Source organism: Erpetoichthys calabaricus, chromosome 2 (genome assembly GCF_900747795.2).
Source record: "Erpetoichthys calabaricus chromosome 2, fErpCal1.3, whole genome shotgun sequence".
Classification (NCBI taxonomy): domain Eukaryota; kingdom Metazoa; phylum Chordata; class Cladistia; order Polypteriformes; family Polypteridae; genus Erpetoichthys; species Erpetoichthys calabaricus.
The window spans coordinates 130,056,827-130,082,231 of NC_041395.2; the positions used below are offsets into that span (position 1 = coordinate 130,056,827).

Below are 25,405 nucleotides of genomic sequence, written 5' to 3' on the forward strand. Positions count from 1 at the left end.
ATGTCCTTTCAATCAAAACCTGATGAATGGAAGTGTGAAGGGTAAGCTATTTTTGAAACTATAACTGCCTTTTGTTCTTTAAATCTGTTTAATGACCATTGCTTATTTCAAAATAATATCTGTTTCGGAATAATTTCATTTAAAACCTTTCCTATCTTCCAATTAAAACTGCATATATGAATTTACTTAAAATAATACTGCTTTCACTTTTCATTCAAAGAGAAATATGTAAATGTATATTTTACAGTAGAGAGCACTAAAATGCATTCATTAAATGTATTATCTGATATCTGATCGTAAATTAAAATTTGACTTTAGACTTTACAGCTATGATCAGCAATTAAATGAAATTAATAAAGAAGTACTACTATTCCTCAAGACTAAATTGTCTGCATACTATGTGAAATATGAAGCCATTATGTTTTATTAATAATTTCAGTTCTATCAATAAACTGCAATATTCTTTATCTAAATATTTCTTAATTGTGCTCTTTTGTTTACTTTGATGAAAGAAACTTGATTATCTTGTGTGAAAATGAACATTTGTGAATCCCTTGTTGCACTTAACATTTGATTTTGTGTCGTTTTAGATTTGACATTTCAATATTTCAGAGAGCTCAGACAATGGTCTTCGCAATTGAGGAGATCAATAAGGATCCACACCTTCTACGTAACATCACCTTGGGTTATATACTTTATGATAACTGTGTGAAGCTGCCAGTTTCACTCAGAGCAGCTACAGCTTTAATTGGGGGTCTGGACGGAGTGTTCACTGATTACAATTGTCAAGGACTTCCTCCAGTTCTTGCTATTGTAGGGGACCCCACCTCAACCAACTCTATTGCCATTTCCAGGCTCCTTGGAGTTTTCCATATTCCAATGGTAAAGTATAAAAACACCACAAATCACAAATATTTAAATTTAGCCTGCTTATTTTAAGCAATTTTATATTTGAAATGTTTAAATACATTGCAAATAAGTTATAAAATATTCTGTTTTATTATTTACTACTTTACCAGATAACTTATAATTTCCAAAGTGGAAGTTTTTATTACCTGGGTGATATACTGAGCTAACTTAAGATATGAAAAATGATATGAAGAAGAAAAGGATTTTGGTTATTGCTAATACAATAATATGTCAATGCTGTATTTTGATTAATAACAATATACTTTCTTAGACTTCTGAATATAAATGAATATTTTTGATTATTATAAATAATTATATATTATATAATTTGTTGTGTTTTGTGTTTGTTGTTTAATTTCTTTAGATCAGCTATTATGCAACATGTCCCTGCTTAAGCAATAAACAGGAACACCCTTCATTTTTCAGAACAATCCCAAGTGATGCTTTTCAGGTGAAAGCAATGGTTGAGATAATAAAACATTTTAGGTGGACCTGGATAGGTGCCATAGCAAGTGAAGACGACTATGGGCAGTATGCTATTACAACGTTCAGTGAAGAAATCAGGAATATTGCATGCATTTCATTCATGGAGACAATCCCCAAAGTAAATCAAAAGCCTAAAATTCTTACAATATTAAATAAAATCAGACAGTCCACTGCAACTGCCATTATTATTTTTGCATCAGGGGTTGATATAACTGCTCTGGTTAAAGAAATTGTCCTTCAGAACATTACTGGAAAACAGTGGATTGCAAGTGATGGATGGAGCACCTCATCTGCCTTAGCTAAAAAGGAAAACTTTCCCTCATTTGGTGGGACAATTGGTATTACTATTCGTAGAGGTGAAATTCCAGGTCTAGAAAAATTTCTTCTTCAGGTTAAACCTAATTTTGACTTAAATAATCAGTTAAGTATTCAGTTCTGGGAAGCAATGTTTGAATGCACATTCCAAGGAAATAAAACTAATCAAGTACTTCCAAGTAAAATATGTACAGGAACAGAGAAATTAGAGATCACACAAACAGCCTACTCTAATGTATTGCAGTTACGAGGCTCTTACAACGTATATAAAGCTGTATATGCTCTGGCACATGCACTGCATAATATGATATCTTGTGAAAATGGAACAGGACCATTCAAGAATAACACTTGTGCAAATGTCCAAAATATCCAGCCATGGCAAGTAAGTGGATCTCTATTGATATTTATTAAGTAGATTTTTAAGGGATAGTTTAAAATTCCATTTCCAGTTACACATTTATACAAACTATTTACAGCTTTCTGTCTGTATATAACAAAACACAATACACTGCTGTAGATATTGGCACATTGATAGTATAACTGAAGCAAAGTTGTACAAAAGTCTCTGTTATCTATGGCTGATGTACATAAAATGGAACATGTTTTTAAACAAGTAATACACCATAATAAAAAAGTTCTTTTTTCTCTCACTGTCAAAGCTTCTACATTACCTGAGACATGTCAATTTCACTAATCATTTAGGAGAAACAGTGGCATTTGATGAAAATGGAGATGTACTTGGAATTTATGACATTGTGAACTGGCAGTGGACTGCTGGGGGTTATGTCAAAATCCAAACTATTGGCTCGTTTGATCAGTCATCTACTCATGGAAAAGGACTCTTTTTGAATGAAAGCAACATACAGTGGAATTTTGATTCTGGAAAGGTCAGTTTTTTAATGTCTTGTCACTCATGTCATGACATATTTAAATTGTGAAACAGTATTTTGCTTAATGTGAATTCTCACATGCATCATCCTTATGCCTCTTTATTGTTTTAAGGTTCCTGTATCAGTCTGCAGTAACAGCTGCCAACCAGGCACTAGAAAAGCCTTTAGGAAAGGAGAGCCAATCTGCTGTTTTGACTGTGTCCCCTGTGCGGATGGTGAAATCAGCAGTCATTATGGTAAATTATTCTAGACTAAACATTTCTATCTATCTATCTATCTATCTATCTATCTATCTATCTATCTATCTATCTATCTATTGTGGTCGAAGGTTCGAGGTAAACAGCTGGCAGACAGCAGATGTAGAATCAAAAGAGTAATTTGTTTATTCTTTGGTGAGCAGAGGAAACTATTGCAGCCCCTGTCAGCTTTGTGTCACTGACAGTTAACCAACAATAGCCCTATCTTGTGCTGGCGTGGTGCGCTTGATTTTTATAACAGAGACAGCTTGTCATGGGATAAGGTTATACAATTAATAATATTACAACACATTTGTTCAAAACAACTTAAGAAGAAGTGAAAGAACCTATTACTGTTGATTAAACAAAAATCACAGACGTTTGAACTTTAAAAAAGATTAGCAGTTTTCCTGAGTACAGACTATAATACAGCAGTTTGACAAAATTGTTGCAAGTTTGTCTTTTTAGCTTGCGTACACACTCAATTTTTATATGTAAATCTTATTAATAAACAATGAATCCATATCTTATTAATACAAACTAGTAATATACTTATACTGTTAAATGATTATACAGTTAATGGTTTCCCACTTTTAACAATCTTAATGCATTCATATGGTTAACACAAGAACTCTTATACTTGCAAATATATATACATAAATGTTTTCTTAGCATCAGCTGGTTTGCATAATAATATATTTTCCATCCACCCAGATGCACACAGATAGTAATCATTAAGGCATTTTAGATTTGTTTATCTAAGTACAAAAATAGGTCAAAAGGTCCTCAGTCCAAGATTCTTTGTTCAACTATTATTTATTATTCCACACTATCTATCTATCTATCTATCTATCTATCTATCTATCTATCTATCTATCTATCTATCTATCTATCTATCTATCTATCTATCTATCTAAGGGGACCTCAATCACGGTCCTGGAGGGCCACAGTGGCTCCAGGTTTTCTTTCCAACTGGTTTCCTAATTAGAACTCAGTCCTTGCTGATAATGAAACTTAGTATTTAACTGTATGCCATGTTAGTGCTTTCATTCATCCAGGAAAAATTGTAATTGCACTGTAGAGTTTCTTTACCTGAGAGCATTATCCATGTGTTTTGTGAACTACAACAGAATTAAACTTAACACTCCTTCCAATTCCCCTCTCATTTATTTCTTTTTTTAAACACAGACACTTTAAAAGTTGCATATGCACAGGTTTAAAAGGAAGCACGTTGGCTAGAGAGCTGCTGGTTTATTGGTTATCTATATATTATTATTAACTAATGTCTGATTAACAAAACAGGCAAAAATTAAAATTTTAAATACAGCTGCTAAAACTAAAATAGGCAATTAAGGGCTCTTTATTGTAACAGGCAAGATAACTAAATTAAGCCCCAAAGTGTATTGCTTTAGTAATAAATAAATGGGCTCTAATTAAAAAATTGGTTGAAGTGGAAACCTGCTGCCACTGTCACCATCCAAGACTGTAATTGAGGACCTCTGATCTACAATGTAATTAAATTTGTCTTTGATGAATTAAAATGCTAACTTTGATGAATGAAAGTGGCAACAAGCTGTATAGTTAAACACCAAGTTTCATCATCAGCAAGGACTGAGGTCTAATTGGGAAAACTGGCTGGAATGAAAACCTATAGCCACTGTGGCCCCCCAGGACTGTGATTGAGGACCCCTGATCTGTACAGTTAATGAATATATATATATATATATATATATATATATATATATATATATATTTTCATTAACTGTATTACCCACTTTGCCTAGGAAATTTCTTAAGAAAATAGACCTCAGTTATAATGCTGTTGGATGTATCAGAAGTACAATCTAATTAATTTTCTATCTACAATATTTGTCATGCTTTGTACCAAGTGCTACTGTAACTGAGTGATGCAGTGGTTAAGGCTTCAGACTTCGGACCCTTAGATTGTAGGTTCATATCCTAGTACTGACACTGTGTGACCATCAGCAAGTCACTTCAACTGCCTGTGCTGCACCTGGAAAAAAACAAAACATATCTCAGACGTTGTTAGTCATGTCATGTCATGTTAAACATTACTGCAATGGATCATTTACTACTTATCCAAGTAGCTTGCCTTTTCACTGGAAACTGTATTCTTTTGAATTGAAACAGGTAATCAGGAGGAATAATGTGAAATTTGAATATTTATTATTATCATTATTAGATGTTTACAATTTTCACTTCTTAACATCATTAACTTGAATATATTTTTCTTTTTGCCATAGCCATTGGCAGATAATAAAGTTCTAACATTGAATCATGTTTTACTTTAACTTTAACTTAGTAATTTACTTTAACTTTAACAAACAGTAATGACATTTACTGAAAGCACATTTAGGCAGACCATGCAATGAACTGAATGGGGTTGTTTTCTCTAGTACTTGAAATATAATAAAATAACTGCTGGTACTATGTTTTGTAGGCTTCTTAAACTATCAGGGGTTACCCTTTGAAGTCCACAGATGCAAATATATATGTAAAAAAGTTTGGAGGGAATCTTCATTCAAAAAGCAGACAGGCATGTAAATGTAAACGATTTGGGAGGTTGAGGTTTGGGGGTCCCCTTTCAAAGTTTGTTGATGCAAATTTATATTACAATGTACTAGTTTGTATGAGACCCTTTAAGTTTAAACTTCACATCGTTAGTTCCAGCTTGTGTTGGATCCCACTTCCGCCTGTACTCCTCTCTCCCACTCCTTTTGTTTCTATGAAACATCAACGACAGCTCCAGTGCCTAGCACCCTCATGTGAATTTTATAGCGCTTGCTAACTATTGAGTTGCATTTTTAATTCAAAGGAAAGCTTTCTGCATGATTACTTGTATTTTCCAAAAATGGCCAATATTTCACAAATTCTGTCAGGTTTTTTAAACCTATGAGCATGACTGTATATATATATATATATATATAGGTCTATAGGTACAGAATCTGACACTTTGGAATTGGTTAATAAAATATGATTATGAATAGAATCACTTGTAAAAAAATGCAGTGTAATTAATATGTTCTGTATTTTAGATTCCATTGAATGTATTCAATGTCCTCGTGACCAATGGTCGAATCCAGGCAGAAACTGCTGTTTGCTCAAAGAAGTTGAGTTTCTTTCATACAGTGATGCCATGGGAATCACCTTAACAACAGCTGCTTTATTTGGAGCTTCTTTCTCTTGTATGGTTTTAGCAATTTTTATCCATCATCGCTATACTCCTGTAGTGAAAGCCAACAATTCTGAAATGAGCTTTGTTTTGCTGGTCTCACTAACCCTGTGCTTCCTTTGTTCCCTTTGTTTCATTGGCCAGCCTTCAAATTTTACTTGCATAATAAGACATGTAGTGTTTGGAATTAGCTTTGTGGTGTGTGTTTCTTCCATTCTTGTGAAAACTATCGTTGTGCTAATGGCTTTCACTGCTACTCTGCCTGGTAATAACACAATGAAATGGTTTGGAGTCATGCAGCAGAGGTGTACTATTTTTTTCTTAACATGCGTTCAGTCTCTAATATGTACATTTTGGTTGACCACAGCCCCTCCTTTTCCCACGCAAAACACCTTGTCCCAAAATGCAAAAATATTACTGGAGTGTAACATAGGATCATCAATTGGTTTTAGTTGCCTCTTGGGATATATTGGATTGCTGGCTTGCATCTGCTTTTTCTTGGCCTTTCTTGCAAGAAATCTTCCAGATACATTTAATGAGGCCAAGTTTATTACCTTCAGCATGCTAATCTTCTGCACTGTTTGGATAACTTTTATTCCTGCTTATATCAGTTCTCCTGGAAAATATACAGTAGCTGTTGAGGTTTTTGCCATTTTAGCATCAAGCTTTGGTCTTCTTTTTCTAATATTTGCACCAAAATGTTATATAATTATTTTGAAACCAAAATCTAACAGTAGGAAAGCACTAATGGGAAGATCAAACGTGACCAAGTAAAAATCTATGTATGTGACAAAAATATGGGACAAATAATTTCATGCTGACAGTTAAATGAAAAGTAGAAATTTAACATTACAGCTGTTGAGCTTTCATCAAAAGTATTGATAAGAAATCAATTGTTTCAATTGTACTTCCTATTATCTTCTCGTATAGCATTTTATATGCTGACAGATTCTGCCTATTGTAGGTATTTATTTCTGTGCAGTTTAATTTTGTTGACATTTATTTCATCCAACCTTTCATTTTTTCCTAAATAAAATAGTATATGTGAAAGTAAAGAATCTTGTCCACAGTTGTGTATCTATAAATAAGTGTAAAGGTAAAGGACAGCTCACTCCAGCTTGCAATACTTTAAACCTCTCTATCCACATTACTTTGAATTTTTTGCTATCACTCCATCTACCCCAGCACTGTCTCTTTCTTACTCAGCAACACTGGCTGGGTAATCCTGCTGAAAAATTGCATTCCCTTTATTAAACTATACATTTAAACAATCTTACTACACTCCTGCTACTAGATCTTTCTTACCCAACACTTCAGTGTACTAGATATAGGGTGTGACAGATAGGGGGAGCCACAGAGCCCAAAACCCTGGACACAACCAGCACAAATACAGTCATGAGTTCAAAACTGAGGCTGTTAAAATACAAATACTTAACAAAGGTTACTTGAAAAGTTGGCACACACACAATTCCCATAAAACTATTCTTCCTTTCTTCTCTCTACATCCACCTCCCACCAGCGAGTGTTGCCTTTCTTCCTCCCAACTTCCAACTGTTTAATGTCGGACCCGGGAGTACTTTCGGTGCAAAGGCAAAGCCTGATGGAAGCAATACTATATATATATATATGACACTAGAGGGCATTGTCGCTGCTCAAACCCACTAGACAAACATCCAAGACACCAGGTAAAAGCACAAGAAAATATTTTAATTTCTTTTTCGGTTTGTTTATCACATTGCCTCTCCCCAGCTGAGCGTCATAGGGCAAAGCGGCCTGCCCCGCGAGGGTTGCATTGGCCGGACCATGGTTTCATCCTGGAAAACAAGAGCAGGAGAACAATGGGAAGACATTGCACTTTTGTTTCCTTTTAACAACCCTCCCCGGTTCTCCCTGGATATTTTCTCCATAAGTGGCCCGGCCGATGGCATTCATAACATAGCCACCTCCTTGACTGTAATGTCCTGCAGGATTGGAAGCAGGCTGGTAACACCCACGTTGCTCCTTGGCCAGCTGATGGCGAACTATCTCCCCGCCCATGCGGTGAGCATCCCCTCAACACACATGAACTCATAGTTCTACGCTCTGCCTTGTCAGGAATTCCCTGTTTTTCCTGCGGGTTCTCCTTTTCTCTCTGGGGCTTGCTCACAGTTTGGGTCTCCCTATGAGTAAGAGAGAGACCCTTTACTGTCTGTACCCCTTTGGATTTGGGTGAGACCGACGCCGATGTCTTAAGGTTTGGAAAAACCCAGAAGTCAGCACTATCCTGCTGCTCCGACGCCCCTGCTCCTTCCACCGGACTCTCGGTCATCACCCCCATATCACTTGTGTGGACTCGAGATTACTTGGCAGCCAATACTAACCAATCATGCTGCTCTTGTACTCTGCGTCCCGACTTCATGTACAGTACCGGTAGAACCCACCTGTACTGCTGAATCTGTCATCTGAGGAAGCTCCCGTTCGAAGCGGCGTAAATATTTTTCCACCCGCCGTAAAGGTGTCTCGGCCGTCGCTCCCAATTCCTTGATGATCTTCTTCATTGAGGAGATGACCTGAAAAAGGCTTTTTACAGGTTGGATTACCTTTTCCAGCTCCCGCGCATTAAAGTCATTTACCCGATCGGCTGGAGACAAGCTCGGACTTTCAAAAGACCCATCCTCCAGCCGTGAGTCAGCAAGCGTTTACTGCGCCTGTGCAGTTGGGACTCGCACTGCTTCTTGGGATTTGGAGTTTCGGAGACTAGCATCAAGCCGACTGCGATCCGCCTGATTCATTTTATCGGTGGATCAATCAGTCACTCAACCTCCTTACCTTGTTTTATGGCATGTGATGCCTTCCCTTCCCTGTCCATTGGGCTGTCGTTAATCTAGCATACAGGCCACGATTGACTTCCTCTATCCCAGAATACCTCGGGACCGGTCAAGTGTCCGTTGCTGGCAGACTGCATGTGGAAGTCTTCCATGCTCAGACGCCCTTCAGAGAGTGCACAACCATCTTCGGGATGATTTTTCGCCTCTAGTACGCACTCCGGATGAGCATCTTCTATGAGGTATGAGCACAGGACAAAGTGTGTTATTTTGAAAATGTTCTCAATCCCTTACCCGGTACATACCTCGTCCTGGACGTCGTCACCTAGACAGTTTTTCTCCCTTAAAGTGTTGTATTTCCATTGCTTGTCCTGGACGCAGGGGATGTTGAGCACCTGGCTTCTTTCTGCACTGTCGGTTTGTTTTGTCTTCTTTTTTCCCATGAAATTCTGCTGGCTATGCCAATTGTGACACTAGAGGGCACTCTTGCCCCGTGAAACCCAACAGACACACATTTAAAAGCACCAAGCAGAATTTTAATCCTTTTCATCAATATAATGTGCCTTCAAAGCACCACCACCACAATACACAATAAATCAATCATCAATACTACAATTTCTTTCCTCCTCTCCTCCCAGCAGCTCCGTCACACTCCCTCCCAATTCCGTCTCTCTCTCTGCTGGGTCTCAACCAGTCCTTCATATTCCTTGACCCGGAAGTACTCCTCTTCTTCTTCCGGGACAAATGACACCTCATCAGTTTTTAAGCAGCCCGGGAAAGTAGGAGTTCCCAGGTCCTTTATGCGTTCCCTCTGGTGGCACCCACGGCACCCAACAGGGCTGAGGAAACGGACTCCATGTCCCAGGATGCCCTGAGGGAATCCTGGGTACAGCTACCATCCAGGGGAGCTGCCACCTAGCATTCTGGGGGAGGCAGTGTCCTGAAAATTCTGCCTTCCTCTATTCAGCTCCTGGCCGTTTATCACAATATATATATATAGATACTGTATATATATATATATATATATATATATATATATATATATATATATATATATATATATATATATGTATATATATATTTATATTTATATTTAGATGTTCCAAAGAAGGCAGACTCCTCTTCACCTAATGAGTACAGACCAATGGCATTTACTGTACGTTTCACATAATAAGACCATTGAGAGAGTGGCCCTGGAGTATATGAGTCCACTTGTGGTAGACCTCCTGGACCCACTGAAATTTGCCTATTGGACAAAGACTGGAGAGAAGGATGCAATTCTCTGTCTGCTCCATAAGGCTTATTTTGCCCTCAGGACCATCTAGCCATCCCTGTTAAGGGTTAAGCTCAGAGATATGCAGGTGGATCAGCCCATAGTGTGTTGGATAATGGACTATTTGTTGGTCAGAAAACAGTATGTAAGACTCAATGACTGTGTTTCTGATACGGATGTGAACAACACTGGAGCACAACAAGGGACAGTCCTGTCTCATTTTCTCTTTAATGTTTACACCTCAGACTATAAATATAACACCAGGTCATGTCACTTGAAGTAATTCTCAGATGATTCTGCACTTATGGGCTGTAGTAATAAAGGGGATGAGACAGAGTATAGGAGTCAGGTGGTAAAGTTTGTTTCTTGGTGCAAAGAGAATTGTCTGCAACTTACCATCAGAAAAACCAAGGAATTAGTAATTGACTTTCGCCGCTGTGTCCTGTCACTATTCAAGGAGTGGATGTAGAGGTAGTCGTTGGGGTCCATATTAAGGACAGGTTGGACTGGTCTTGGAACACAGAGGAGCTATATAAGAAAGGGCAGAGCATGCTGTTTTTCCTTAGGAGACTGCATTAGTTTAATGTGGGAAGTGACGTGATGTTGGGAGTCGACCCCACACTACCGAGTCCTTCTGGGGAACCTCTTGAATCTGATACCGCTAATAACGTACCTGAGGGATGAGCCAGCAGATGAGGACATAACACATCAAAGCAAGGGGTTGGTGCAAAACTGCTCAGGTGCTTTTATTAAAAACAGTCAAAACCAAAGTATTCAAAACAGCACAGTGCAAGAGTTCAATAATTAAATAAATAATCCATAAGTGAATTGTGGAGGTTACAATTATTCAAATAAATTATTCCATTGAAAAATGAGGTTAAAGCTCCAACAGGTAGGAATCTATCCTTTACATGCTAGTCCCCGGTGCTTCCCTGTAGCCTGGCATCTCCTTCCCCTATCCTAACTGGACCTTGAAGGAGGAGAAGATGCCTAGCTGACAGTCACCACAATCCTTCCATACGTCCAGGTCTCTGCTGCTCCATGGCTGCCAGCAGGGCTGTGACAATGCGGTGTCAAAGATGGATGGGGACCCTACCCAGCCGGGACACCTGGATGGTCCCCATGATGGACAATACCTCCCCTGGGCCACGAGGGGGCAGCCACCCGGGTCTGCTTATGGGCCACTGGACCGGAGCTGGGACACTCATCCCTACCGGAGGACGTGGTCACCACCAGGGGGCGCCCAGACAGTCGTGAAGTCCTGGATGGCAGTACTTCCGCCACACCAGGAAATGCTACCTGAAGAATTCCCAGGGGCACCCGGAGTGCTTCCGGGGGCTCTCTTGACACTTCCACCACACCAGGAAGTGTTGTCAAGGGGAGCACCTGGAGCTCATCCAGGTCAGTATATAAGGGACCACCTCCCTCCAGAAGCTGAGCCAGAGTTGGGAGGAAGGAGACAAAGCTTGTGAGGAGGGGAGAGGCGGTGAGAAAGAGAAAGAAGAAAAGAAAGAGAAAGAAGAAAGAGTTGGTGGAGGAAAGCATTGTGGTGCGTAAAGAATTAAAGAAGTGTGTTTTGGACATTCTGGTGTCTGTCTGTCTGTGTCCGAGGGTATGCTTTCCACAGCGGATTCGCTCCACACTCCCATCGTCCTTCCGGGAGCCCTGAACCCGACACCGTCGGTAATGTCACCGATGAGCTAGGCAGTAAGGCATAACAAAGCAAGGGGATGGTGCAAAAAGAGCAAAAGTGCTTTTATTAAAAACCAGCAAAACAAGTGTTCAAATAAATAGTGCAGTGCTTTCAAAAGTCTTCAAATAAATAATCCCAGCTGCTTGCCTTTGCTCCATCGAGCCTACTCTCTCTCGCTCACTCTCTCTCCCTCGCACCGGCTATCCTCTCCCTGCTTCCTGCCGCCTTCTTCCCTGCAACCTCTGTCTCTTTCTTTCCTTTATCTTTTTCCTCTCTACTAGCCGCCTTGCGCTTCTATATATCATGGGTACGTGGATCAGCTGTGGCAATCAACAGCTCCCGGGAACAATTACAGACGTGGATGACTCCTCACCTGTGCACTTAAGTGAGAACCGCCCACATCATGAATTCCCCAGGAACCACTCGGCCACACACACACCACACCCCCTCGCTAAGCTGCGAGTGCGGCGATTATTTATTTTAAAAAGTGGCCTTTTGATATGAGCTGTGGACCCACTACACCACACTCCCCAGTTTAACCCAGGCTCGGATCCCCATTGTCTATGGCTCCAATAATACTCTCACTCCAAACCTTGTTGACTCCCACTACCTTCCCAGACTTACGCTGCAAGTTGCCAGCATCAGCTGATCACTAAAAATCCCTGCATCGCTCAGCCAGAGTGATCCATTTCACCAGACCTAAAGTAAGTGTCGGCTGCCAAAAGGGCTCTCTTTCAGACTGTCTGCCATCTCATTTTCTCTCACTCGCTTACTCATGCATCAGTTCTCTCTCTCTCTCGTCTCCCTGCTTACTTCTTTGCTGATCTGTTTTTCCTTTACTCGTGTCACCTAATATGCATCCGTGGGCTGAGTGTCCCAATTGCACACCACAGGAAACTGATGAAGCAATAGAGACAGACAACACCTTCATGCACGAGTATGAGCACCCATGGTGATTGAGCCGGCCAATTTATTTATATTTATTTATTAAAACAGCCACCTTTTTATGAACAGTGGACCTGTTATACTATATGATCTGCTTTACATCTTCTATAACTCTATGATAAGCAGTGTGATTTTCTATGATGTGGCGTGCTGAACTGATAACATCACTTGATAAGAGGTCCACCAAATCAACAGGCTAATTACAAAATGCACTCTGGACCCCCGGTGGACAGAGCGAAGGAGAGGGTTAAAATAAAACTGAGTGCCATTATGAAAAATGCTGAACATTCACTCTCTGACACAGTAACACTTTTAGACAACAAGGTATTCAGCAGAAGGGCAAACAGAATATGTTGGCATAATGCCTCAGTCAAGTCAGAACTTTTCTTTCTTTTGAATTTTTCTTGCTTTATAGTAATTCCAGTGTGTGTTCAGACCAAAGTGTGTGTCTATATTTATTTATTTACCTATTTGTGTATTTATTTAAAAAGCTTCTGTAAAATTTCCCTTTGGGGACAAATAAAGTCTATCTATCTATCTATCTATCTATCTATCTATCTATCTATCTATCTATCTATCTATTTAATACTAAATTGATTTTGATAAATATCTATGCACCTAACATGGATGACAGAGATTTCATCCAAAATGTATTTGTGTCTATTCCTACTGTGAACACTCATAAAATTATAATGGCAGGAGACTTTAATTGTGTTTTAAATCCAGACCTGAATAGGTCTTCAGCTACAGTGGTGATAACATCTAATACTGCAAAAACAATTGCACAGTTTGTAATGGATCATAACTTATCAGACCCATGAAGATTTTTAAATCCAAACCAAAGAGCATATTTCTTCTTCTCACCAGTACATCACTGTTACTCAGAATTGATTATTTCTTCTTATTTGCCCATAATCAAATCTTGTAAGTGCAATGCTATTGTTTTCTCCGACCACACACCTCTGATCATGGAGCATAAATTACTGTGCCCTACATATTCATTTCGTAGCTGGCATCTTAACCCCCTGTAATTAACTGATGAGAACTGTACAAAATTAATTTCCAAACAGATTGATTATTATCCTTAGAGGTCTCTGCAGGAACACTCTGGTAAACTCTGAAGACATTTCAGAGGACAGATTTCATATCTTTCTCACAAGAATAAATTGGAAACTAAGAAATCATTTGAGTTAACGTGAAATTGTCAGAATAGATCTAGAATGCACCAGGGCCCTCATGCATAACGCCATGCGTAGAATTCACACTTAACCCCTTAACCGCCCTCTGCCGGATATATCCGGCATCGTAGCTTTATTGCTGACGCCTTACTGCCGGAATTATCCGGCACATTTGCCTGTGGTTATGTGAATGCCTGGCGCGTAGTATAACTGACAGTTTGGCGTGGGTATTATTACTACGTTGTATTTCGACAACTCTGCGCTTGTATTGGCCGATCACGTGATGTGATTCGAAAGTGAAAGCTGTGAATATGGCGAAACGTAAACTGACTTCAAGTGAGGTTTTGCAGGCGATTTTGGACAATAATTCTGATCATGATTGTAGCAGTTCTGAAGAAGATTTTGGCGACAATGATGATCAGCAACGTGCGCTGCATGATACTGTGAATGACGACGCATTGGATGATGGCGATGAGTGGGTGTATCCCCAGCATCTCAACTGGACTGCTGCCCGTTATCTGAGCCAGATATGAAAGATCCAAACCATGACTGCTTGTTCAAGCTACGTCCTTTGATTGACCATTTATTTGAAACATTTCAGCAGGTATTTCAGCAGGTAAATACTGCTTGAATAAATGTAAAGTAAATAAAACGAAAATTGTTCAGATTTCTCCTGGCATGGGGAATATTTAGGGAGTTGGCGGTTAAAACATTAAACATGGCAAACAGACAAAAGTCGAAATGTGCATATGCACAAAAAAATTCAGATGCACAAAACTGTGCGTAAGCCAACTTCCATGTTCATCCACTACATAAATCCCAGTCAGCGTGAAAAGTAACACTTGTGCACGCGCCTGCCGTCCCTCCTAGACTACTCCCAGAATTATGCCTCTTTGAATATGCAAATTAATATAAATATTCCCTTAAATACAGTGTTCTGTGAAAAGACTGTAACGGCCGACCTCTTACCCGGCTGGTAGCTACACCTCCAAGACCTGTGGCCTGGATAATTTACTGAGCTGAATCTAAATATCAAGCCGTACCTCTAACAAATAAAAATTTTCCCCACAACCGACGGTTTAATTAAGCTCACAAAAACAGGTGATATGTAAAATAGGTGCGTAATTATATTAAATGAGCAACAACAAAAAACAAAATGCACAATAAATATATATATATATATATATATATATATATATATACTAGCAAAATACCCGCGCTTCGCAGCGGAGAAGTAGTGTGTTAAAGAGGTTATGAAAAAGAAAAGGAAACATTTTAAAAATAACGTAACATGATTGCGAATGTAATTGTGTTGTCATTGTTATGAGTGTTGCTATACACACACACATACACACACATAAACATATATATACATATCTACATATACACATATCTACATATATATATATATATATATACATATAAACATCCACATTATATATATATATATATCAACATATATATACACACATTCATACACACACACATATACATATATACATATACACATACAGTACATAGATACACATACACACACATACATATATATATACACACATACATACATACATACATACATACACATACACACACATATACATATACATATATATATATACTAGCAAAATACCCGCGCTTCGCAGCGGAGAAGTAGTGTGTTAAAGAGGTTATGAAAAAGTAAAGGAAAAATTTTAAAAATAACGTAATATGATTGTCAATGTAATTGTGTCGTCATTGTTATGAGTGTTGCTGTCATATATATATACATATACACATACACACACATATACAGATATATTATATATACATATACACATATATTTTTTATATATATATTTTTTATAATTTGAACAACATATAAGAAGCGTATAAATTATTAAACAGCAAAACATTAACATTTAAGAAGTAAAGTTACATTAAGTACTACTGCAGTGCCTTCGGGTATACCTCATTTTTTGTTTGCCCATTACATGCTTAAATGTATACATTTTTTGGTGCACCTACCCGAGAACACGCGACATATAACCGAGCGTGGGAGAAGCATGGATTTTAAACACGCGTTGAGTTCATCTGCTGGTCTCCCTCGTGGAATAACTGGTAATGTTTGACTAAAATCTACAGCGAGTAAAACGACATTACCTCCTATTTTTTTTTTTACGATCTCTGAGATCTTGCTTTTTTCGGTTCAAGGCTTCATAAGCTGTTTTATGTTGTATGGTGTACTTATCCCAAACCATCATCTTTGAATGTTGCAAGACTTTCGCCTTGTATGTAGATCGGGGTAATTACATTCATTGCATTCCTAGTCTGAATCACAATCTGATTGTATGGGTGGTTACCTGGCACTGTAGGGTTGCCACCCGTCCTTTAAAATACGGAATCGTGCCGCGTTTGAGAATGAAATTGCGCGTCCCGTTTTGAATCAATACTGGACGGGATTTATCCCGTATTTTTTTTATCATTTTTTTTTTAAAGCAGCGTCTCATGCAAATCATCCCACACGCATTTTATGAAGATGCCTCCTTTCCTACTTTTGATTGGGTAATACTTGATGTCATCGTTAGTTTGATTGGTGTTTTTAACTGTCCAGTGAGGAGGGCGTGTCTTTTAAGTACAGTCTGCAAAGTGTTGGCACTGAGATGTGGCGTCAGCGCCATAGTTGAAGCCCCTAACGTTGCGGTCAGCAAGTCGGCTAACATCCGCCATGTGCCGTCTTTCAGTTGCGAGAAGCAGATCATAGAATGGTTGAAACTGTTGCCCCTAACGTTGCGCCACGGCGTGTGGTTCGTTTATACCTCGTGTCTTCTCATTAAACTTTTATCTCGCGAATATGTTATTGCAATCCGCAGCGGGAGCGTTTCTATAAACTTTATTTAAACTTACGTTTTACACCGTGGTTTGTTTCCCTTATGAACATGCTTGTATGCTTAACTCGCTCCGTTCTCAATTGTTTGTTTAATTTTTTGCTCTTCGCTGTTTGCGGCTGTTCCTCCATTTCCCCCTACTTCGTTCTTTTATCTCGCGAATATGTTATTGCAATCCTTAATGGGAGCGTTTCAATAAACTGATTGAAAATAGTTTTGCATTTACCTTTTTAGTAAAAGGCGAGCTTTTAAGCCTGAGAAATCACCCCGTAAATGCACACGTTTAATTGGACATGTGTTAATATGTATGGTTACACAGTATTAAAAGACAGTGAACAACGTCAGTTACCTTTGTTCCCGCGTTTGATAAAAGGTGAGCTTTTAAGCCTGAGAAATCACCCCGTAAATGCACACGTTTAATTGCACATGTGTTAATATGTATGCTTACACAGTATTAAAAGACAGTCAAAAATTAACGTCATTTACCTTCGTTCCCGCGTGCGACTCATGCTGTAAATCTCTTCCTTGTTTTTAGTTCAGGTGATTACGTAGGAGGCGTGATGACGCGATACGTGACTCCGCCTCCTCCATTACAGTGTATGGACAAAAAATATGTTCCAGTTATGACCATTACGCTTTGAATTTCGAAATGAAACCTGCCTAACTTTTGTAAGTAAGCTGTAAGGAATGAGCCTGCCAAATTTCAGCCTTCTACCTATACGGGAAGTTGGAGAATTAGTGATGAGTGAGTCAGTGAGTGAGTGAGTCAGTCAGTGAGGGCTTTGCCTTTTATTAGTATAGATATATATATATATATATATATATACACACAGACACATATATATACATATATATTTACATATCTACATATATACACATATCTACATATATATACATATCTACATATATATATATATATCTAGACATACATACAAAAATACATTGACACATATATATATATACATATCTACATATATATATATGTAATTGTGTTGTCACTGTTATGAGTGTTGCTGTCATATATATATATATATATATATAATATACACACACACACACATAAACATATATATACATATACATATATACATATGTACATATACACATATATACATATATATATATATATACATATACACATCTACATATATATACATATATATATACACATATCACACATATATATATACACATACATATACACACATATACATATATACATACACACACACACACACATATATATATATATATATTTACATATCTACATATATATACACATATATATATATATATACATATCTACATATATATATATATATACACATATATATATATACATATCTATACATATATACACATATATATACATATCTACATATATCTAGACATACATATATACATACACTAGCAAAATACCCGCGCTTCGCAGCGGAGAAGTAGTGTGTTAAAGAGGTTATGAAAAAAAAAGGAAACATTTTAAAAATAACGTAACATGATTGTCAATGTAATTGTGTTGTCATTGTTATGAGTGTTGCTGTGTTTTATATATATAAAATACACACACACACATATAAACATATATATACATATACATATACACATATATATACATATCTACATATATATATATATATATATATATATATATATATATACATATACACATCCACATATCAACATATATATATACACATATATACACACACACACGCTTTATGGGTGATGATTGTTTTACTCTTTTTATCTTTATTTTATTTTATTGTACAATCAACTCCTATCTGCGCACAGCAGGGCAGCCGTGGGCGGATGCGTATGGTGTATTCACTCCATGTTATCGTGCATTGCGCTGTCAGTGGTATTTTGATAAAAGAATTTGAACAACATATAAGAAGCGTATAAATTATTAAACAGTAAAACATTAACATTTAAGAAGTAAAGTTACATTAAGTACTACTGCAGTGCCTTCGGGTATACCTCATTTTTTGTTTGCCCATTACATGCTTAAATGTATACATTTTTTGGTGCACCTACCCGAGAACACGCGACATATAACCGAGCGTGGGAGAAGCATGGATTTTAAACACGCGTTGAGTTCATCTGCTGGTCTCCCTCGTGGAATAACTGGTAATGTTTGACTAAAATCTACAGCGAGTAAAACGACATTACCTCCTATTTTTTTTTTTACGATCTCTGAGATCTTGCTTTTTTCGGTTCAAGGCTTCATAAGCTGTTTTATGTTGTATGGTGTACTTATCCCAAACCATCATCTTTGAATGTTGCAAGACTTTCGCCTTGTATGTAGATCGGGGTAATTACATTCATTGCATTCCTAGTCTGAATCACAATCTGATTGTATGGGTGGTTACCTGGCACTGTAGGGTTGCCACCCGTCCTTTAAAATACGGAATCGTGCCGCGTTTGAGAATGAAATTGCGCGTCCCGTTTTGAATCAATACTGGACGGGATTTATCCCGTATTTTTTTTATCATTTTTTTTTTAAAGCAGCGTCTCATGCAAATCATCCCACACGCATTTTATGAAGATGCCTCCTTTCCTACTTTTGATTGGGTAATACTTGATGTCATCGTTAGTTTGATTGGTGTTTTTAACTGTCCAGTGAGGAGGGCGTGTCTTTTAAGTACAGTCTGCAAAGTGTTGGCACTGAGATGTGGCGTCAGCGCCATAGTTGAAGCCCCTAACGTTGCGGTCAGCAAGTCGGCTAACATCCGCCATGTGCCGTCTTTCAGTTGCGAGAAGCAGATCATAGAATGGTTGAAACTGTTGCCCCTAACGTTGCGCCACAGTGTGTGGTTCGTTTATACCTCGTGTCTTCTCATTAAACTTTTTATCTCGCGAATATGTTATTGCAATCCGCAGCGGGAGCGTTTCTATAAACTTAATTTAAACTTACGTTTTACACCGTGCTTTGTTTCCCTTATGAACATGCTTGTATGCTTAACTCGCTCTGTTCTCAATTGTTTGTTTAATTTTTTGCTCTTCGCTGTTTGCGGCTGTTCCTCCATTTCCCCCTACTTCGTTCTTTTATCTCGCGAATATGTTATTGCAATCCTTAACGGGAGCATTTCAATAAACTGATTGAAAATAGTTTTGCATTTAACTTTTTAGTAAAAGGCGAGCTTTTAAGCCTGAGAAATCACCCCGTAAATGCACACGTTTAATTGGACATGTGTTAATATGTATGGTTACACAGTATTAAAAGACAGTGAACAACGTCAGTTACCTTTGTTCCCGCGTTTGATAAAAGGTGAGCTTTTAAGCCTGAGAAATCACCCCGTAAATGCACACGTTTAATTGCACATGTGTTAATATGTATGCTTACACAGTATTAAAAGACAGTCAAAAATTAACGTCATTTACCTTCGTTCCCGCGTGTGACTCGTGCTGTAAATGTCTTCCTTGTTTTTAGTTCACGTGATTACGTAGGAGGCGTGATGACGCGATACGTGACTCCGCCTCCTCCATTACAGTGTATGGACAAAAAATATGTTCCAGTTATGACCATTACGCTTTGAATTTCGAAATGAAACCTGCCTAACTTTTGTAAGTAAGCTGTAAGGAATGAGCCTGCCAAATTTCAGCCTTCCACCTACACGGGAAGTTGGAGAATTAGTGATGAGTGAGTCAGTCAGTGAGTGAGTGAGTGAGTCATTCAGTCAGTGAGGGCTTTGCCTTTTATTATTATAGATACATTGACATGTATATATATATATATACACAGTATATATATATACATATCTACATATATATATATATATATCAAATGAATGTCAACCTTTTGTAGGGTCTGTCCCTGAGACTTATTAATTGTCATTGCTAAGCAGAGGCTTAGTGGAAATTGGAGGCGTTTGTATTGAAATGGGAGATTAGAGGGTATAACGGGGATGTGAGGAATAAAAACTCTCTCCCCTGAGCCACCGCCAGTAAAAATAGTTGCCTCAATGAGGTTGTTTTGCAGACACGTGACCTGAAGTCTCGTGCCGTCACAAAGTTTCAGTGGCTGTACGCAAATCCACAATCGGTTTCATATTGTTTTCGTACCTTACCAATTGTGTAATGTGTTTTTTGAACAGGTTTGATTCTTTGAAGTGATCACTCCTGCTGCGTTCAGTCACTTTACGTGAGCCGCTCTCTTGTGTGATGTTGCGATGTCCACGGGTTTATTTAATGTTAGCTAAGACCCGGCAGTTAAAAGTTTCTGGCTACAGCAATTTTCAACTCTGTCACAAAGTGATCCAAACTGTTGTTTATACCTCGTGTCTTCTCATTAAAGTTGTATCTCGCGAATATGGCATTGCAAATAGCAGCGGGTCAGTTCACGTGCTTACATGGGAGGCATGATGACGCGATATATTTTGATATAGATCAAAATACCCGCTCTTTGCAGTGGCGAAGTACTGCTTTAAAATTTTTATTAAGAAGAAAAGTAAACTTTTTTAAACTGAGGGAAAATGAATCAATAATTATTTCTTAAGGATCTCTTTGTATACCATGTTGTCAGTTCGTCCTTCCGGTTCTAATATGACCAAGCTGTGTGCTGAGCTTACTCTTGAGCATGAAATATAACGTGGTTTGTGCCATTCAGAATGAAAACAGTCTGCATTCACCTTTTTTAATAAAAGGGGAGCTTTTAAGCCTGAGAAATCACCCCGTAAATGCACACGTTTAATTGCACATGTGTTAATATGTATGCTTACATAGTATTAAAAGACACTCAACAACGGAGACTTATTAATTGTCATTGCTAAGCAGAGCCTTAGTGGAAATTGGAGGCGTTTGAATTGAAATGGGAGATCAGAGGGTATAACGGGGATGCGAGGAATAAAAACTCTCTCCCCTGAGCCACCTCCAGTAAAAATAGTTGCCTGAATGAGGTTCTTTTGCAGACATGTGACCTGAAGTCTCGTGCCGTCACAAAGTTTCAGTGGCTGTACGCAAATCCACAATCGGTTTCATATTGTTTTCATACCTTATCAATTGCGAAATGTGTTTTTTGAACAGGTTTGATTCTTTGAAGTGATCACTCCTGCTGCGTTCAGTCACTTCACGTGAGCCACTCTCTTGTGTGATGTTGCGATGTCCACAGGTTTATTTAATGTTAGCTAAGACCCGGCAGTTTAAAGTTTCTCGCCACAGCAATTTTAACTCTGTCACAAAGTGATCCAAACTGTCGTTTATACCTTGTATCTTCTCATTAAACTTGTATCTCGCGAATATGGCATTGCAAACGGCAGCGGGTCAGTTCACGTGCTTACATGGGAGGCGTGATGACGCGATATATTTTGATATATATCAAAATACCCGTGCTTCGCAGCGGCGAAGTACTGCTTTAAAATTTTTATTAAGAAGAAAAGTAAACCTTTTTAAACTGAGGGAAAATGAATCAATAATTATTTCTTAAGGATCTCTGTGTATATCATGTTGTCAGTTCGCCCTTCCGGTTGTAATATGACCAAGCTGTGTGCTGAGCTTACTCTTGAGCATGAAATCTAACGTGGTTTGTGCCCTTCAGAATGAAAACAGTTTGCATTCACCTTTTTAATAAAAGGCGAGCTTTTAAGCCTGAGAAATCACCCCGTAAATGCACACGTTTAATTGCACATGTGTTAATATGTATGCTTACACAGTATTAAAAGACACTCAAAAATTAACATCATTTACCTTCGTTCCCGCGTTTGACTCGTGCTGTAAATCTCTTCCTTGTTTTTAGTTCACGTGATTACGTAGGAGGCGTGATGACGCGATACATGACTCTGACTCCTCCATTAGAGTATATGGACAAAAAACAGGTTCCAGTTATGACCATTATGTGTAGAATTTTTAAATGAAACCTGCCTAACTTTTGTAAGTAAGCTGTAAGGAATGAGCCTGCCAAATTTCAGCCTTCTACCTACACGGGAAGTTGGAGAATTAGTGATGAGTCAGTCAGTGAGGGCTTTGCCTTTTATTAGTATAGATATATATATATATATATATATACACATACAGATATATATATATATATATATATAGATATATATATATATATATATATATATATATATATATATATATATATATATATATATATACACACACATATATATATACACACATATATATATATACACATACAGATATATATATATATATATATACAGTAATCCCTCCTCCATCGCGGGGGTTGCGTTCCAGAGCCACCCGCGAAATAAGAAAATCCACGAAGTAGAAACCATATGTTTATATGGTTATTTTTATATTGTCATGCTTGGGTCACAGATTTGCGCAGAAACACAGGAGGTTGTAGAGAGACAGGAACGTTATTCAAACACTGCAAACAAACATTTGTCTCTTTTTCAAAAGTTTAAACTGTGCTCCATGACAAGACAGAGATGACAGTTCAGTCTCACAATTAAAAGAATGCAAACATATCTTCCTCTTCAAAGGAGCAAACAAATCAATAGGGCTGTTTGGCTTGTAAGTATGCGAAGCACCGCGGCACAAAGCTGTTGAAGGTGGCAGCTCACACCCCCTCCGTCAGGAGCAGAGATAGAGAGAGAGAGACAGATAAAAAAATCAATACGTGCCCTTTGAGCTTTTAAGTATGCGAAGCACCGTGCAGCATACTTAAAAGCTGCACACAGAAGGTAGCAACGTGAAGATAATCTTTCAGCATTTTTAGACGAGCGTCCGTATCGTCTAGGTGTGCGAACAGCCCCCCTGCTCACACCCCCTACGTCAGGATCACAGATAGTCAGCGCAAGAGAGAGAGAAAGAAAAGTAAGTTGGGTAGCTTCTCAGCCATCTGCCAATAGCGTCCCTTGTATGAAATCAACTGCGCAAACCAACTGAGGAAGCATGTACCAGAAATTAAAAGACCCATTGTCCTCAGAAACCCGCGAAGCAGCGAAAAATCCGCGATATATATTTAAATATGCTTACATATAAAATCCGCGATGGAGTGAAGCCGCAAAAGGCGAAGCGGGATATAGCGAGGGATTACTGTATAGCAAAATACCCGTGCTTCGCAGCGGAGAAGTAGTGTGTTAAAAAGGTTATGAAAAAGTAAAGGAAACATTTTAAAAATAACGTAACATGATTGTCAATGTAATTGTGTTGTCATTGTTATGAGTGTTGCTGTCATTTATATATACATATACACATACACATATATTATGTATATGTATAGATAGATAGATAGATAGATAGATAGATAGATAGATAGATAGATAGATAGATAGATAGATAGATAGATACTTTATTAATCCCAATATATGACAGCAACACTCATAACAATGACAACACAATTACATTGACAATCATGTTACGTTATTTTTAAAATGTTTCCTTTACTTTTTCATAACCTCTTTAACACACTACTTCTCCGCTGCGAAGCGCGGGTATTTTGCTAGTATATATATATATATCCCTCCACCAAAGCAACAACACCATATATATATATATACACACACAATAAACCCTCTCTTGCCCCTGTAACATATAACAAACAACACAAATACCAAAAACTGAATGAGATACGGAAATGAATGTGAACTTGAGTCCGGTTATGAAAACTGTCCTGAATGCGCTTGACTGAACTAGCGAAAAATGAGTTGTTTGATTTTCCCCGGACAAAATGGAGCAGCCTCACCGTGAATCCTCGGTGCGTGGTGGATGATTAATTCCGACCCCGGGGTCTCTCGTGATGAGGTTATTGAAGTAAGTTTGGCGGATAGAAAAACAAACTGGATGGAAATGCGCGATGTGGAATACAGCAGGTAAAGATGGCTCTTGGTCATGAATGTGAAAAGTCTCCCTTCTTCCTCTTCTCTCTTTTCTCTTCCCTTCTCTCCCTGATTACTTAAATAGTCCTGAGATGGATGTAATTGAATAATAGCAAACAGGTGGTTTTCCAGGATTGGGGTTGCGGTCTCCTCCCATTATCCGTCCCCCTTTACGGGGACGACATTCACTGACACACAAACAGCAAACGGGATGATGGAAACAAGACGTACATGGTACTAACACTGACAACACTATTACTACTATGTAACCCCGCTACAAGACAATGGCAAATGCATGGGGAAAAAAGAATTTCAGTGAATGCCAAGTGGAGGTAATGAAAAACATATTATTGGTTGGTTTAAGCAGTTATATAGCCAACAAAAGGAAGCTAATCAAAAGTTCAAGATCAGAAAGTTGCACAGTGCCTGAAATAAAAAAGTCAGATATCAAAGTCGCTGTGAAAAGGCGAGTCGTAGCCCACCATCTGAGTGTCATATGGAAGCTTATTAGGGTACAGAGAAAAGAAAAAAAATTGGGATACAGTGGAAAAAAAGCTTGAAATGTCAACGTTAATCTCTGTAGTACTAGGGTGTTGTACTGTGTTAGCCATTATGAATGTAGAGAAAAGCCAAGCAAAATGACACCTTTTATTGGCTAACTAAAAAGATTACAATATGCAAGCTTTCGAGGCAACTCAGGCCCCTTCTTCAGGCAAGATTACTATTTTCACCAAGTATTAATTACCGTCTTTATAAAGAAAAATAAAGACTTACTACAATGCAAATCATACAAACCAATCTCACTCCTAAATAATGAAGTTAAGATACTCTCCAA

General features: G+C 38.2%; 1 protein-coding gene across 1 annotated transcript; it reads left to right on the plus strand.

The window, feature by feature from the left end:
• On the plus strand, positions 1-6,009 carry LOC114645378 (extracellular calcium-sensing receptor-like). Its single transcript, XM_051922524.1, has 6 exons — positions 1-41; positions 591-882; positions 1,274-2,092; positions 2,370-2,597; positions 2,726-2,836; positions 5,893-6,009. Exons 1-6 carry the CDS (start codon positions 1-3, stop codon positions 6,007-6,009), a joined length of 1,608 nt encoding a protein of 535 aa, XP_051778484.1.
• The last annotated feature ends 19,396 nt before the right edge of the window (positions 6,010-25,405 follow it).